Raw genomic sequence first — 17,500 nt, 5'->3', positions numbered from 1 at the left:
CCCCTCTGTGCACCAAAAAGGAAAAAGAACTCGAGGGCAAGTCTGGTTCACGAGGCGATCAGAACGGAGCGTCCCGCCAGCCGACCGTGAGTGCTCCAGTGCCGCCGGACCCCCCCACCCCACCCCTCGTGATAGCAGTGGAAGAGCAGAACGAGCAGGAGCTTCCATACCTGAGGTCCTGGCCGTTGTCGTCCGACGCCACGTCGTCGATGTGGACCTGGTCGCATTCCTAGGGAACCGGGGGGGGGGAGAAGGAGAGGGGGGGAGCGGATATATCAGAGATCGCTTTCAGGGAGGGGAGGTAGGCGGGGGGAGGAGGGGGATGTTTCTAGCTCTGCTCGGGCAGGTCCGCCCTCTGTAAGAGAGCCTCTGGGAAAGAACAGCAGCAAACGCAAACCCACCAACCTCCACAGCATCCTAAGCTCCATGAAGGAACAGCGGGGGGCAGCGACGGCGGGGCCTTGGGCGGGGGAGGTGAGACGGGGCCGAGAGATCGCCAGGTGTGGGGGAGGGTGGGTTGGCGGCAGTGGCGTTTGTCGTTAACGTGTATGTGAGATGCAGGGGCATGGCCGTGCCAACGCGACTATCGGATGAGGGAGCCGGACGACACACGCATAGTTGCCTTCACTTCGCCTACGCGGCGGCTCCCCTTTGGTTGCTAGAACCCTTCTCGTACCGGGAATAAAGAGGGCCTTTGTCTAATGTCTTATTTGCAGTGAGTGCGTGTAGGTGAGCGTTTATTAAGTGCTCCCGTTCAGTCAAAATACACGAATGTATAACAATGACCACAAGCATAGGAAAATACATTTCAAAAGAAAAATGCATTCCTACACATGAAATATGACGAAGCTTTACGTGAAAGAGTCCACGAAGAGTTTGACAAGTTTAACAATAATGTCTGGCTTTTTTTTATTGTTCTAATGATCGCTACAGAGCACAGCCCTATTGTCATGAGGATATCATCTCGTCACTTATCAACAATGATCCTTTCTGCGGCGAGGTCTGCTATTCCCATCTCTGACCTCCCTCCTTGATCCACTGAGGATAGCTTTCACTCAGTAAATCATACTATCGCTTTCTCTCCCTCTCTCTCTCTCCCTCTCCCTCTCCCTCTCTCTCTCTCTCTCTCTCTCTCTCTCTCCCTCTCCCTCTCCCTCTCTCTCTCCCTCTCTCTCTCTCTCTCTCTCTATATATATATTTCTCTCTGTCAGTCTCTTTTTGACAAGCAAACCACATGCATGCATGCAAAATGGAGACTCATAAACACAGATATGCACACAGCGACACACACACACCGACACACACACACACACACACACACACACACACTACGGCTCCTTGAGCATGCCACAAACAGAACCGGCAGAACATCCCCAGCCCCCTGCCCTCTTTACGACCCCCCCCCCCCGCCACTCCCGGGAGGCTACAACACACTTTAGTGTTGCTGATACGGTAGACACAGCAGCCTGCCACCCTGTGCTCTAACAATACGGCTCCATTACAAACGCTGGCTGAGATTTGAAAGCAGAAAGCCGGCGTAAACACACCACGTCTCGGATCTGTTATTGTTTAGTCGTTGGCTACTTGTTACCACGAAGTGTCTTTACTTTTTATTTATACATAAGTACATATAAGTTATTTTGGAGTGCTGTGCTTGGTAACCACTATATAATTGGGCTTTTAGTCATGCGGGCGAATACGGCCTTATGCAGGCGGTTGATGGGATTAGCGATATTACATGAGGGGTTAGGACAAGATAATTGCCACCACAAGAAGGAGTGGTGATGTGCAGTCAGTCGCTGTGTGAGACGAAACCGGGTCCAATAGGGCAACAAAGGGAAATGAGCGAGAAGCAGCCTCTCTCTGAACAGCTTTGTTGGCCATCTCCCCCCTCTTAGTCATTCCGTCTGAGTAATTTGTCCTTCGAGAGAAACAGCCACACATCTATAATTATGGTACAAAGGTTACTTATCTTCTGACTTGCTCCCTCTCTCTCTCTCTCTCTCTCTCTCTCTCTCTCTCTGTCTATTCATCTCTTCTCTCTTTATCCACGATTCTTATCTGTGTCTTTGTCTGAACCAGACCAGACTGAAGGGATGTGACGGCAGCTAGTAAAAGCCCACTCTTCTTCCAGAGGGAAGAGGGTCTGTGGCATCCATCGGCCGCACTTACAACGCGCTGGGATCGCAGAGACTCGCGCTCTGGCCTCACATTGCAAATTTCACGATCGAACATAAATTCACCTTTGAATAAACAGAGGCTGTGCTGTTCCCTTCCACCAGATACAGGTATAGGACCGGCCCAGATGAGGGTCCACATGTTGGGAGGCCGTTGGGAGAACCACTCCCGACGGGCTTGTGTTGAGGCTCAGGTTCTACCACAGTAAGTATGAGAAATTCCTGGTAATAATGGTGCTTACCTCGAGGTCGTTGAAGAAGAGTCTGGAGTCGGCCAGATTGAAGATCATCTCCTCCATCCACAGACCTAGAGACACAGCCTTGGAGGAGTCCTGTAACACATACACACACACACACACACACACACACACACGCACACACACACACACACGCGCGTGCAGAGACACACACACAGAAAAGGGGAGTTTCAGTATCTTTGTCTCTAACTTCAGAGGGAGTGAGACTGACTTCATTGATATAGTGAAATACGCGGTGCTTTTAATTCACTGCATAAAAACAACAGTATTCCCTCAGAGGTTTAAGGTGCACTTTACCTTCTCCATGTCTGAAGCCATGCAAGCACTTCTAATTAGTATTTCATTTTTTCAGTATTTTTTGTCTCGAAACACATCTTCATTTTGATTTGGTCAATAGAAGTTACTGAGTGTCACACATGTCTTTTTTTGAATCACAGCAACTGGACCTGTGTACTAAGATGTATTTAATGTGAAAAACACAGTGGATGGGAATATTTTGAAACCATTTGAACTTTTGACATTAAATCCAGTGACTGGCTTTTCATATCGATTGAGATTGACCAATATAATCCGTACTTGGTCATAGTCATTAATCATACTCAATTAAGGCTTCCAGAGTGTGATGCTATCGCTAAGAGCGATAGCATCAGAGGTGTGGAATCTCTAAATCTGTGGGTGGTGTTGAATGGGTTTATCCACAGTAATTATAGTTGATGTCATTATTCACCGCTTGTCAGTGCTTCTGCAGCCTCTCTCCACCGACACGCATTTGTTTCAACCTGTGACTCTTTGCCAACTCGTCAACTGGAGTAGACATAAACAGGTTCCTCTGGCACTACAGATGAGTGGGATGATTATTATCATTATTACCAGGCTGTCACTGTCCAGTGTCTTGGCTTTTCTTCCTCAATGTTGTCACATTGTTCAATGATTAAAAAACAAGAAAACAAAATCCCCTAGATTCACCCTCAATGGGTGGAAATTATATATAAGATGCACATGCGCTTATAAGGTTTAAATGGTACTTTAATTAATTCAAGTATTCCCCAAGTCAAAAAGTCATATTGGCTGGGGTGAATTTTTAATTACAATAGCTTACAGTACTGCAAGACTCTAGTTCTTTATTTCATGTTCTTTTACTTTATAATTATTTTGTTCTTCTTTCCTTCTTTCATTCATCACACACTAAACTGATGCCTACACACTGGATTGCATCTATCAATCCCTGATCTGTTTCCTTATATGCAAATCATACAAGTATACCAGTGGTCAAGTCTGTGTGTGTGTGTGTGTGTGTGTGTGTGTGTGTGTGTGTGTGTGTGTGTGTGTGTGTGTGTGTCTGGGTGTGTGTGTGCGCGCGCGTGTGTGTGCGTGTGTGTATGCAATGGCGCGTGTGTACAATGCAGACAGTGTTTCTGTCTGCATTTGTGTGTGTTTGTATGAGTATGTTTGTGTGTGTATGTGTGTGTTTAAATGGGTATGTGTGTGTGTGTGTGTGTGTGTGTGTGTGTATCTGTATGTGTGTGCATGTGTGAGTATGTGTAAATACGTACATGTATGTGTGTGTGTTTGTACGTATGTGAGTGTGTGTATGTGTGTTTACTAAGTATGTGTGTGGGTGCGCATGTGAACATGTACGTATCTATGTGTATATGAGTGTGTGTATGTGTGTGTGTGTTTGTTTGTGTGTGTGCACATAAGTGTGTATGTGTCTATGAATGTAAGTGTATGTATGTGTGTGTGTGTGTGTGTGTGTGTGTGTGTGTGTGTGTGTGTGTGCGCGTGGGTGTGTGTGTCTATGTATGTGTGTATGCGGTTGTGTGTGTGCGGTTGTGTGTGTGCATGTCACTGTATATTGTTGTGCTGTAATTGCTGCGCTGAGGTGTCAGCCAAGGGTAAACGTCAGATTAGCGTGTCTACAAAGGACAGGCTGACTGCTTCTTGGATTCAGAACTCAGACCAGTGGGGGTTTGACAGCGCAGGTGAGCAAACGGAAGTAAAGTGAGTACGGTGCAGCAGCAGATGAAGATCTAGTGAAAGGTTGTCATTGGGAGGACAGGGCAGGGGGTCGGAGGGCTGAGGGGGTGAGGGGGATTACAGAGAATCAGAGGAAGAGGGGACGAACCAGTTTGTCAATCAGGCCGAAACGAGTTAAAGGAGTGGCCAGGAGCTTAAGAGAGGGATTGCGTTTGTTTTGTTGTTCCTCATAATCGAGATAATTATCTGTAATCACCTCCTTGACTGAACGCGGTGGTTTTTTGTCTCAAGAGACACAAATCGGGGACGGAACACCGCCCATAACAATACAATTAAATAACAGAGCGGGTCCTGACCTCTCTCACATTCTCCCACAAAAGAAGTCAGGAAGAATGAGGGGGGAAAAGAAAAGAACAGAGCGAGAGAGAGAGAGAGAGAGAAAAGGGAAGAAGAAGATAAAAGGAACACTGTGTTGTCCCGCGGAGTGTCGTAGGGTGTAAATAAAAGTGGGAACGCGGGAGCAGGAGATTCACACGCGAGCCAGGCGATCGTCAACGGCCTCCGCGGTGATGGATGAGATAATGGCAGAGCGCTTGTGGAGGGAATCAACTCCGTATGTGGGGGACCCCCCCCCCCCCGCCCTCACCTCTGGCTCTCTCCACGCCGGTGAAAACCACAGTCTCTCAACGCTACCATTAGTCCTTTGGCCCCCCCTCGCTTGCAAACATGGGTCCGAAAAACATGTGTTTCGTAGCATGTATTGTTCTAAGGGTGTGGCATTGAGGTATTAGTCGTTGAGGTGGAAGGTGGAGAGGAGATGACGCTCGTCTCGAATAAAGAGAGGGTAAAGTTGATGAAAACCTAGAGATATGGCAAGAGACAAAGAGACAGAGGAGCGGCCGACAGACAGACGCACAGTCAAGAAGAAAGAAAGAGAGAAGGCATCCAGCCAGACAGGCTAACTATTTCACTAAACTATTTAATTTTCTTCCTCCCAGAAAAGGAAAAGAAAAATGTGAGTGACAATCAGAATGTATGCGGTTTTGAGTGGCAGTCTAGCTTTTGTCTAGATACTAGCTGGATGTTTGGACAGGAGAAGGAGAACCCGAGAGAGAGAGAGAGAGATCAATAGAGAGAGCGAGAGAGAGAAATCAGAAGACCTTAAATCTGCTTCTTTGCTCATCACTCAATTGTGCCGCAGCATGTCAGAGTTTTGAAGTGGGCCGCTGTCGCATTGAGACTGGGGTGGTTTGGCCCTACACATATATTTCCAAACTTTCTCTCTCCCCCTCTCTGTCTCTTTCTCCCACCCATTATCTTTCTCTCTTGCTCTCTCTCCTGAACACAAACGGGGAGGGGAGAGGGGGGAAGGGTGGGGAGTGCAAGTTTTGAAGCTTCCATTCCATCTCCTTGTGTTGTCATCCCACTGGGGCAGGACGGGGGGGGGGGGGGATGCGTGAGAATTGAAAACATGGAGTTGGGCCAAAGACAAGAAACACACCACTGTCATGCCATAACCCCCCCTCCCCCCAACCCCTTCTCGTAAGCCCATCTCGCCCATTCGATTAAGACCCCCGTTCGGGCTGCCACTCACGGGGTGCCGGGCCACCCTAGCGGTGATGTTATGGAGGAACCCGGCCAAACAGCCAGTGTGTGAAAATGCTCATGGAAGGTGACCCGAAGGTCAAGCACGCAGCTTGAGCGGTTGGCCGCCTCTGAGAGCTGTTAGTCAAATAAGCAGGGAGTTTCTCGCTCCGGGAGGCTTCTAGAAGGAAGCAGGAAGAGGCTTTACGGGCTTCGTTTCAGTGTGCTGTACAACTGTTCGTTTCAGTTGTGTTTAAGGTTGGAAGGCCAAATATACCTGCTGGACAGGAAACACATTTTCTTAATGTGTGTGCATGTGTGTATGTGTGTTTATGCATTTGTTTATATGGGTGTGTTGTAATGTGTGTCTGTGTATGTGTGTGTGAGTCTGCAGGCCTATGTGTGTGTATGTTACGGGGCGTGGTGCACGTAGCAGCTATGGTTAGTGTGGAGGGTGTATTGATGTACCTTGCCAAAGCGCGTGGAGAAGGATCCCGTGAGAAGAGAATGGAAAATTATTATGGTTTCATCCAGGTCCCAGATAAACACACGCTGGGGAGGAAAAACACACACACATATTAGCCTTGTGAAGCTTCATACATTTGTCAGAACCTTATTTTTTGTGTGTGTGTGTGTGTCTGTGGGTTCATATGTGTGTATCATTGTGCATACTTGTCAGTGTGTGTGTGTGTGTGTGTGTGTGTGTATTGGTGTGTGTGTGTGTGTGTATGTGTGTGAGTGCATGCTCGTGTGCGTGCGTGTGCGTGTGCGCGTGTGTGTGTATGTACTTCTATGTCAGAATCCAGCGGTGGAGCTGGATCAATGACCCTCTTCCTCCCCCTCAGCTTCCCATCCGAGCCTCTTCTGGTCTGGACCGTCTCCTCCTTCCCTGGGGTGGAGGGGCTGGGCGGTGGCTGGTACTCTCCTAAAACACACACACATACAATACAACACAATTACTTCATTAAGTTCGTTTACTTAAGATTTCTCCAAATTAGGTCAATGAGTTGTTGCAATTATAATGCAAAATTCTGTTTTTTTTATTTTTTTTATTTACCTTGTGACTCTGGGCTGTGATTGGGCAGCATGGCCGAGTGTTCTGGATGCTGATAGGCTAATGGAGACGTGATGGCGGCGGGGCTGATGTTGCTACTGGTAAGGTAGGGGCTGTTGTAGTGGTGAGAGTTGTAGTACGGAGAGTACTGACTCTGACTGTAGCTGGAGTACGCAGAGAAGTCCTGGTAACACACAAATACATTCATGACCATGTGTCCATGGAGAGATACGACACTGGTTGATAATAACATTGTGTTGTATAATATTCACTTAAATTCAGTTCAATGTATTTGTATTTGTACATCCCTTAATCAGTTACAGTCTCAAACGGCTTCATCCGCCATATCTATGCGACAACCCCCTAACCCTCCCCCCCAGATGGAAAAGAAAAATGATATCTAAGAATATTTAAGGGCCTCAGTTACTTAACAAAAAACAACAACTAAAGACCATAACCAACAAACAACCAACTATTCTATATTTGGAGAATAAATATGAAACATGTTACATATTTCAAGTGGGTACTATTTTGACTATTGATATATATTGTGATGTCTTGGTACTAACTTGCTGGGTGGGGTTGAACGGAGATGAACCCGGGATTGCATTGGTGCCTGGGAAGATTCCAGATGATATGCTGCCACCTGAGACATAAGGACACATTTCAGCAACCAGACAGGAGACGTGCTCTGCAGCGGCTAGCTGTGGCTCACCACATTCAATGTTGGATGCAAATTGACCTGCAGTTGGACTACAATGAACTATTGATTCATTGTAGTCAAATCACCATGAATGTGTACACTTTGTGACCCTTAGTCCTCCAGCCACACCATATAAACCCTCAATTTGACTATCAATTGCTTCCCTTCGAAAAACAACACCCTATTTACCAAGCAAATAACTGTTTCTAAAAACAACACAAAAGTATGATTTCCACTCTTTCATCCATAGAAAAGGCTCCACTTTCCTAAAGTAGCATTTCGGGTCTAATATCGATGACTTCATGCCATCTTGTTTTCCTGCCTTGGGGATTCCTCTCAGGACATCATATCAAATGCATTCTAGACCATTCTACACTATCCCCATCCACCCCAGTCCCCTGTTACAGACTTTGCTCCTCCCTCGACTTCCCAGCCCTCTCCAGCCCACAGTGAACGCCAAACAACCCAGTCTCATGATTGTGCAGAACTCTCCGGGGACAACACAACAATCTTCAAAGGCAAGCGAAAGGGAAAAATACAGGTCTGGCTGGAGTAAACATCGACTTGCTCCCATGCATGGTCCACCCCATTGTTTTCGGTTGTACACGCAGCGTGTCTTTGTGTATGTTTAGTTTGTGTGTGTGTGTGTGTGTGTGTGTGTGTGTGTGTGTGTGTGTGTGTGTGCGCGCGTGTGTGTATATACGCATGCCTGTGTGTGTGAGTTGGTGTGCGTGCGTTTGATGACTCAGCATGTCATACAATGTAAAATTCCCAAAACATTTGGTTGTTGTGGCAATTCTTTGGCCATTTGAAGTTAGGCCCATGTAAACCTTTATGGCGAAAAATTTCAAACAATTGTGAGGTTTGGAAACAATGTTTTTCAGAGCTTGAAAAGACGCCCATTCATCCAAACACAACAACTGGTAGGAGGTCTTCCTTTGTGTACTTTTGAAGGGGAATTATTAGCAGACCCATAGAGACTATATGTTTACATGCAAGTATACACTCAAACCATCATCTCAGCTTCTCTGGTGTTTTCCTTCTAATGGCAGACATATGTGAACAAAATCACTGTTGCAACAATGATCTCATAAGTTAATTACTCCAATCATGAGTGCAATAGGTTTAATACGCCAGCTCTACGCGAAAGACATAACGATGGGACGGCTTGACTTGTTGCGCTGTGATTATTTTATTTATCCATTTATTTGTCCTCAACAGACTCAGTAATCCTCCAATGGTTCTTTCTCTTTGAGTACAGATGATTAGCATAGTCCATTCAAGGAAGGGATTCCCCCTGTGCCGTAAAGCGAGCTCTTCAACCTCATCTCACAGAGTAAGGCGGAACTGATTTGCGGCCGGTTGACGCAATCCACCCAAACAACAAGTGGCAGTTCGGAATTTTGTGTCCAAACCGATGCACTGATTTGTCCTGGACTGGGGCAGGGCAACAGAGAGTGGACCGGCCCTCATACAATCATTCAACATACAACATGTAGAGACCTGGTTCACGGTTTGCCACGCTCAGCAGCTCAGAAACCCCTTTCTAGCGGGGGGGGGGGGGGGGGGGACAAAACATCACACGGTACAAAACATCAACATCTCTCCTGAGTTCTCCGCGCGGTTTGGCTGGGTTGTCTGACGTACCGTGTCGTAGAGGAAAATATACCCCGGTGTGTTATGCTGGCTCGCTACTCCTCTGCTGCCTCGTAGTAAAAGCATACAGTCAGTCAGTGGGAATGCTTCGCGACGCCTCTGCTGCTCTCAGCATGTCTCCATCCATCCCCAGCAATAAACCGACTCACCCCTTGAAACGCACCTTAACCTCTCCCCCGCTCGCACACAAGGTCAATTTCATGCTGCGCTCAAAGCCGTGAAGGCACACTGAGAGAGGCACGCTCTGGGCGCCGAAACAACACAGGAATGTGAGGGGGATAGATATACGCACACACACACACACACACACACACACAAACACATGCACGCATCCACACATGCTACTATGACACATTTCTGTATGTCTGTTCTATGGCTGTTTTGTCCTAAACTTGTATCGCTCCCTCTTGGTCACACTGATCTCTCTCTCTCACACACACACACACACACACACACACACACACACACACACGCACACACACTCAAACTCACACACACACACAAATACACACACACACACACACACACACACTTGTGTGTGTGTGTTGTTGGTCTGAGTGGAGAAAGGGGGCCTGACCCCAAGAAAAGAGGAGGGGTAGAGAGAAGACTGACGCCAGGAGCCCAGACCGCAGCTAATGGAGAACAGGTGTTGAGGAGAGAGTAGAGAGGAGAGAGGAGAGAGGAGAGGAGAGAGGAGAGGAGGTGAGAGAGGTAAGGAGAGAGGAAAGGAGAGAGGAGAGAGGAGAGGAGAGAGGAAGATGGAAAAGGAGCTGGAGAGGAGAGAGTAGAGAGGAGAGGGGCGAGGGGAGAGGAGAGAGGAGAGGAGAAAGGAGAGGAGTTGAGAGAGGAAAGGATAGAGGAGAGAGGAAGATGGGAAAGGAGCTGGAGAGGAGAGAGTAGAGAGGAGAGGGGCGAGGGGAGAGGAGAGGAAGATAAAGGAGAAGAGAGGAGGGGAGAAAGAGGAGAACGGAGAGAGGAGATGAGGAGAGAGAGAGGAGAGGAGAGAGGGAAGAGGATGAGAGGGGCAAGAGGAAGAGGGAGGGAAAGGAGAGGAGAAGATGAGAGGAGAAAGGAGGAGAAGGGAGAAGAGAAGATGAGTAATGAGGTGAAGGAAGTGAAGAGCAGAAAAGTTATGCAAAGACAATACGACAAGAGAAGAGAATTGTAGCAAAAGAAAGACAGGACAGGTGAAGAATGGACCATCTAAGAATGTTTGAATGTGTAGCTTAGTGAGGCCATATGTGGTAATATGTGTATGTTTCTCTGTGTGCCTAAGTCCAAATGTTGGTATGAGACTGACCGTGTGCAGAGTAGCTGTAGAGAGCTTGGCTGGGAGGCGTGCTGTTGAAGTTGGAGTACCCCAGCAGTCCAGTCTGGCCTGGAGAGTGGCTCAGACCATCCTCTGTCTTTATGTCTGTACATGGACGGATATGAGGGAAGAGACGCAGAGGGGAGGAAGAGAGAGATGGAGAGGGAGAATTATGAGGAGACGGGAATTCTGGTATGCCAGAATTATTAGGAGATGGCATACTAGGTCTGGTAGAGATCTGGTATGGATCTGTTAGGGATCTGGTAGGGGATCTACATCTTACTGTATGAACGCCATCTTTAGATTCTGTGTGTGTGTGTGTGTGTGTGTGTGTGTGTGTGTGTGTGTGTGTGTGTGTGTGTGTGTGTGTGTGTGTGTGTGTGTGTGTGTGTGTGTGTGTGTGTGTGTGTGTACGTGTGTGTGTGTACTTACTGTAGGAGGGCATGCTGTAGGCCTGTGTGTGGTGTGTGTACGGAGTGTACGGTCCAGCAGCCTGGAGCGCAGGGCTGTATTGAGTCTGTCCATATGCCGCCATGACACCTCTGTGGTCAACTTCACTGGAAACAAGAGGACTTTCAACAGGCTGTCGTTTTGGTTCAAAACAATAGTCCTTTGCCTTGTAATTAGAAAACTAAAATAACCAGTGAAAGTAATGAATTCGATTCTGGGAAGAAAATCAAAAATGCTTGACTGGAATGATTTCCAAAACATTGAAACATTGAAGCCAGAAATGAATATCTGTACTTTGGTGGTTTCAACCCTGGAATAAAACTGTAGAATCTGATAATGACAGACATGGACTGGATGATAACACAATTGAAATGAAAGCACATTGAAACATTAACAATTATTTTTCGCAAATAGCAAAATGACAACATGTTTTCTGCAGTGTACAATTTGTGAAGTGACAAGACACACATTCGGCATCAAAGTATACATTACAATTGTCAGGAATGTAGAAGTCTCACCTTTGGTGGACAGGATTAGGTCACGGATAACAATGTAGACAGCCTGCAAAACATGCAGAACAAATATGATTAGAACGTATATTTTATTATATAGCTTTTGTGTAAAGAAAGAATAGGACGTAAAATTTCTCATGATTTCCAAACAAGAGGCAAGTTTCGTTATGCCAAATGTTATAGTCTAAATTAATGAATTAGAAGTTAGGCCCTTAAAACATTTATATTATGAAGTCTGAATCTTCAGAGAATGCACCCTCTCTTAGTCTGTTTAGAATGATATATTAAATGCATAGGCATATCGCAATAGTTATCAGTTTTATGTAAAGTTCTTCATGAATACGGTGACAATCCATTTCTCCATATCACTCAGCCCTACTATCAACGCTTCTCGGGAGAAATAACGCCACTATTGGGGTATCGTGATGTGTCTTCTGTTGGCCTCCTTACTAGTCTCACCTTGGTCTACAGAGGAAGGCTTTGTCTCCTGGCTCCGGGCTGTTAGTCAGGTTTGCCTCGGAGCATCAGCTCTCCTGCAGAGACAGAAGAGCATACATTTATATAGTCATGATAATTATGAATGTTGCTCATCAATAAGTATGCTGGTTTAGTGACAACTGCCAGTTGGCGCCAGGGAAAGAGAGAGAGAGAATAGTAGACAACACTGAGATTACATACCCATTATGGACATGCTGTGGATTACATGGAAGTGTAATTAAAATGTGACTTGCAGACGACTGCCGAATGACACCTGAAATATAAACTCAATGGATGTCATTGTTTCCTTGGGATGTGACAAAGGGCGAATATAAACCGTCGTTATCATTCCAGGGTTTGGCACTGTCACTATACCTGACTTGTCGTCTTTAACAAGGTGATTGGCAAATCATGTAAATATGATGATTTGACAGAAGAGCCAAAAGGAAGCAAAGAGGGAAGTCATGCGGTCAATGCCAAGACAACAAGTGGCTAGTCTAAACAGGAAGAGACACCAGGTCAGTCTTTCCACCAGAAGTTCCATAGCCTTCCAGGTCTTAGCCTGTAACAGGACAGTTTAAGATAACTAACCATCAGTTGTGGGAACTAACTAAGTGATGTTGATGATTCACCAGCTGTTCTCTGAATGAAAGTATCTTTCTTATAGGTAACTTTATACATTTTTACTACAAGATGTATTCAAATTCTTACTCAACAACATTTAATTCATATAGTTTTAATAAAATAGTAATTCATGGAAGAGATGCAATCAAGCTTGTGCCTAAAAACCACTAAAGAAAACCATTAAGGTGACAAAAAAGTTAACCTCTATACCCTATATGTCTGAGACGTAATGTTGAACAAATACTTTTAACCTTTTTAACTTGATTATTAATCAAGAGCAGACTTTGGCTAGACTATTTTTTAAGCAATGTGTTACTGATGTATTCTACTACTAATCTACCAGTCAAACATGAATAGTTCAGCCACCCCTGGGGATACGTGTGGGAGTGCAAAGGAAAGTGATCTACAATAGACCGCCTCCACCGTGCTTCACGTTTGTAGTCATTTGTGTTTCCTGATGATGAATGATAGCAAAAGCCTTTCACCGTATTGCAAAAAAACCCTAAACAAATGAGCCCACTAAAGACACTCAAGGAGTCTGTTCGCCTTGCGCTTTTCAACACTCTCACTACTCTTCTCTCACTTTCACAATCTCTCTCCCTCTCTCTCTCTCTCTCTCTATCTCTCTCTCTCTCTCCCTCTCTCTCTCTCCCTCTCTCTCTCTCTCTCTCTCTCTCTCTCTCTCTCTCTCTGATTCTCTCTCTCTCACACTCTCTTGCCGTGCCTCTGGGCAATTCCAATCTGGCTATGCTGGAGCTAAACGCTTGACCTCCGACCTCGCTGACAACACATTGACAGAGACAGACGACAGTCATGAAATGTATGGGGCGACAGGGTTTTAGGCCGTTTGACAGATGGGTTGAGATGAAGAGGAAGGGCGGGGGGTGAAAGGAAAGGAAAACATAACGACACGTTTACAGTGCTTTAGGGTAGTTCCTATTTTTTGACAGATGAAGATACTTGGCCCATAATACCTGGCTTATGTTTGTCAATTTTATTGTGTTACAGTTGCCACTAGTAGTGTTGACAAGTACCTTGTGTATCATGCACGCCAGGGGCCTCAGCGGGGCCTGCTGCATTTGAGAGCTTCTCACGAGGCAGTTCAGAAGATGCCTTCTTGCTATTTTAGAAAATTACTTCACGTATTCGGCGGTCTCATAAAACACTAGTACGCGCCTCTGTTATTGCACCAAAGCAAACATAAATAAGGGGGGTTGTGACATTGATGTATGATAATGGACATGCATTCATTAGTTTGGAGGGAGGCAGGGGGAGAGAGAGAGAGAGAGAGAGAGAGAGAGAGAGAAATTATCCTTTACTTGTGTTTGTTCCTCAGAATGTTGTTTTGCAATATCAATTTTCTGATGTGTCTTTATCCAGTCACCTTCAGGCTGATTGATTTCCCATTGGATGGGATGATAGGATAATGATTTGGTCCTGCATAATATTTTGTTATGCAGGACTTAAAAATTTACCCAGTACAAAAAAATATGTAAAATAAAAAATAAAAACAATATAGAGTCCAGCTGTGGAGCTGGACTTTAAATATCTGTCAGAGTGCTATTCCTTCAGATGTGACCTCCACATGTTTGAGGGCCTACACGTTCCTTTGAGACAGCGATCCCACAGCACAGAGGAACCACCTCAGCGGTACTGAGACAAAGGAAGATGGATAGGAAAACAAGAGCCGGTCGAAGGAACCGCTGCGGTGTTGGGTCAGAGAGACTGGCTTCAAAAACTCTCCATCCTGATGTGTCTGTGTCTACACACACACACACACACATACACACTCACATACACACACACGTTTGCACACACACACTGTCTGTGCTAGTGCAGGGCTTCCTGCTGGAGTGTCAGCATTGGGCGCAGGGAGCAAAGGTCCATGGGAACGGCAAGACACTGAAGGAAAGAGGAGCAGAACCAGGCAGAGATGTGGACAGTAACCCAAGCTAAAACAAACCCAGCAGGCCACAGGGGCCACAAAGGCAAAGCCCACCAGCTTTACCTGGGGTCCCGGGGTTGACCGGGTATCACTTTCTCTTTCTCCGTGCAGGCAGCTTGCGTCATTCACAACGGTGCTCTGCGTTTCCCGGGGTTTGAAGTGTTATCGGATAGTTTCATCCTGGTTATGCCCGAGCCACGCAATGGTTGAGCAGAGCACAACGACAACAGGCGTGCTCTAAAGACAACCCCCGCCTGCTCCCCGCAACCCAGAAGGCAAACACGGCTCGGGTTGTTGTTCTGTGTTATCCCATGAATATAATAAATGTGTGGTACACCTTGATATAAGCTTGATGAAGCTTGGATCTTGCTTATTATAGCGACGTATCGACTACTGCGTGTCAGGTCGTGATTAACACCTAAGTCATTGGCAAGAAGGGGCATCCACAAACGATATCAACATCAACATCAATCGATCAAATTAACTGAATCAATATTTATTGTACTTATTATTGTGCAATAATCACAGAGGTATTGTAGAACAAACACAGGTTTCACCCATGACACTAACTAAGAGACTGCTGGTATAGTGTGTACCAGGACTGATAGCAAATAAACCAATTAAACCTATAATTAGTGTCATGAGCGACACCTTTGTTTGTGAGACGGGTCTATTGTAGCTGTGTTTGTTCGGTATTGTCATTAGGCCATTGGAGCAGACGGAATTCAGTAGAACAGAACAGAAATGTTGATCTGTGTTAACGAGGACATGTCCTCGTAAGTGTGTCGAGCGTGTGTGTCTAGCTATGAGTGAGCCGTGCCATCTGTATCAATGTGCTGGCCACAAGGCAGCCACTGCTGCCCCTCCCCACTGTTTGACCTCTCCTTAAAACAAGATGGCTCTGAGCCAGCCGCTGGACAGGGAGGGCCACGCTTGACAAACTGCTCTCCCACCGAGCCATATGGAGTTCCCCCCCAAATGGATGCCCTCCGACTCAGACTGTCTGCCAATAAGTGCCTTTAGGAGGGGGGGGTGGTGTGTTTGTGCGTGTGTGAGTGAGTACCTAACAAAGGCCCCACATTTAGGTTTCTAAGTCCCCTGTTAGAAGCCTCACTGGAGTGTGTGTGGGGGGCGGGGGGGGAGAGAGGCCATCTGCTGGCGACCCTGCCCTCTGTGGGCCTGCGACAGGCTCTGGCTGACTGACGAGCCCTGGGCACACTGCGGGACGGATCGCTTACCGCACATCAAAGGGCCGTTCAGGGCTGCTGCTGCCACCGCCGACTCCTCCTGTGCTCATTTGACATTCATATGTAGTGTGGGACTGAGCCATTATCCATGGGCTAGATGTAAACACAGGGCTCTTGGTGAGAGCGAAGTGTCCGAATGGGGACATCGTTTCTTGACGACATCAAAATACTAACACTATATACAGTGAGTGTTAGCAGGGTAAGAGCATGAATGCAATCGTGGCACTATCATGATACGCTTTGGATATGAGCGTCCACCAAATGGCATTATTATTAAATTATTATTAGATCAAGAAGCATGTACAAACACAGCACCGCACACCGATGTGGCGAACAAATGAATTATTAGTCTACTTGCTGTTTCACTCGGTCCACACCCAGTCCACAAGCCTTTTAGTTAACAACTGGTTGGAGGCTAACAATAGGCGTATGGGATGAAACAGGCTCAGGATTATTGAGCAGAGCTGCTACTGTCGATGCAGCCAGGGAGATGGGAGTTCCTGTGAGGTCAACATGCTATCGGGTAACAATATCTGTAATAACTCCATCGACATTTCGACAAATGTGGTGCATTATTGCTGGCCAGCCTCCATGTCCCAGTCATGACACATAGAAAGTACTAATACGGAGACATCTGAAGAGAATTTAAAATGAAATAAAAAAGTAGCATAGCATGTAATCTTGAGTTTGACGAGATAAAAGCTGAGACATGTGGTGGTATGGTAACAGATGTTGAGGATTGATGATCACAAACCATCAACCAGCTCCATGGATGTCTCATTCACCACCGTGACCCCACCAGCCAGTGAATTCAGTTACTGTTTGTGTGTGTGTGTGAGCGTTTGTGTGTGTGTGTGTGTGTGTGTGTGTGTGTGTGTGTGTGTGTGTGTGTGTGTGTGTGTGTGTGTGTGTGTGTGTGTGTGTGTGTGCGTGGGCCTGTTTTGATTGGCCCGTCGTTATGCTATGTTGCTTAGAATGATATAGTATGTCAAAATGCGAGCAGAATTTGGTCCGCTTGTCTTCTTGTTGTTGAATGATGTCATTGAGTTCAAGTATTGGAACCACAGTGATCCTTTAAATTGTCTCCGGATTTGGAAACCAATGATTAGTAATCTTTTTAAAAAACATTTTTAATCTACTGAATCTTTGCAAATCGTAACGTGAATAATGGCTAAAGATATGACAGAGATTATATAATTATTTGATGTTATGTTGGAAATCTTGATAAGCCAGCATTATTTTATTTTTAACAAGTTCTAATAAGAAGTACAAAGGTTTGCTTCACTCCATACACTCTTGGAGCCTCACAGCCGAGTCAACCTGAATACGCCCAGAAACGACAAAACATCCCAGTCTAATTGCAGTGAGGGGCTAGAAAGAAACAAGCTGAAAAAAAAGAGAACCCTTTAAAAGAAACACAGTGAATGGAAGAGTGGTTCCTATTAAATTGTGGTAGCGCTGAACCTGTTGCCATCCCTGCGATGTGTGTAACTCTAGCTTCCAGACACGGTGGCCGTTAGGTTACACT

General features: G+C 46.0%; 1 protein-coding gene across 2 annotated transcripts in view; it reads right to left on the bottom strand.

The window, feature by feature from the left end:
• The window catches only part of eya2 (EYA transcriptional coactivator and phosphatase 2), a 28,257-nt gene that overhangs the window by 5,105 nt on the left and 5,652 nt on the right, over positions 1–17,500 (bottom strand). The window contains exons 2-11 of one of the 2 annotated variants that reach the window (XM_079747240.1): positions 12,139–12,212; positions 11,686–11,728; positions 11,150–11,274; positions 10,709–10,822; positions 7,619–7,695; positions 7,053–7,233; positions 6,784–6,920; positions 6,464–6,547; positions 2,420–2,509; positions 171–229 (exon numbers count right to left, since the gene is read on the bottom strand). In XM_079747240.1, the coding sequence (XP_079603366.1) occupies positions 171–229; positions 2,420–2,509; positions 6,464–6,547; positions 6,784–6,920; positions 7,053–7,233; positions 7,619–7,695; positions 10,709–10,822; positions 11,150–11,252 (845 nt within the window). In that variant the 5' untranslated portion in view covers positions 11,253–11,274; positions 11,686–11,728; positions 12,139–12,212. The remainder of the gene's footprint in view (positions 1–170; positions 230–2,419; positions 2,510–6,463; positions 6,548–6,783; positions 6,921–7,052; positions 7,234–7,618; positions 7,696–10,708; positions 10,823–11,149; positions 11,275–11,685; positions 11,729–12,138; positions 12,213–17,500) is intronic. The other variant, XM_079747241.1, reaches the window with a different exon arrangement.

The sequence above is a fragment of the Pollachius pollachius genome, assembly GCF_949987615.1.
Source record: "Pollachius pollachius genome assembly, chromosome: 12".
Lineage (NCBI taxonomy): Eukaryota > Metazoa > Chordata > Actinopteri > Gadiformes > Gadidae > Pollachius > Pollachius pollachius.
Note: the sequence above shows the minus strand (reverse complement) of the source record. Positions and strands in the feature narration are given on the sequence as shown.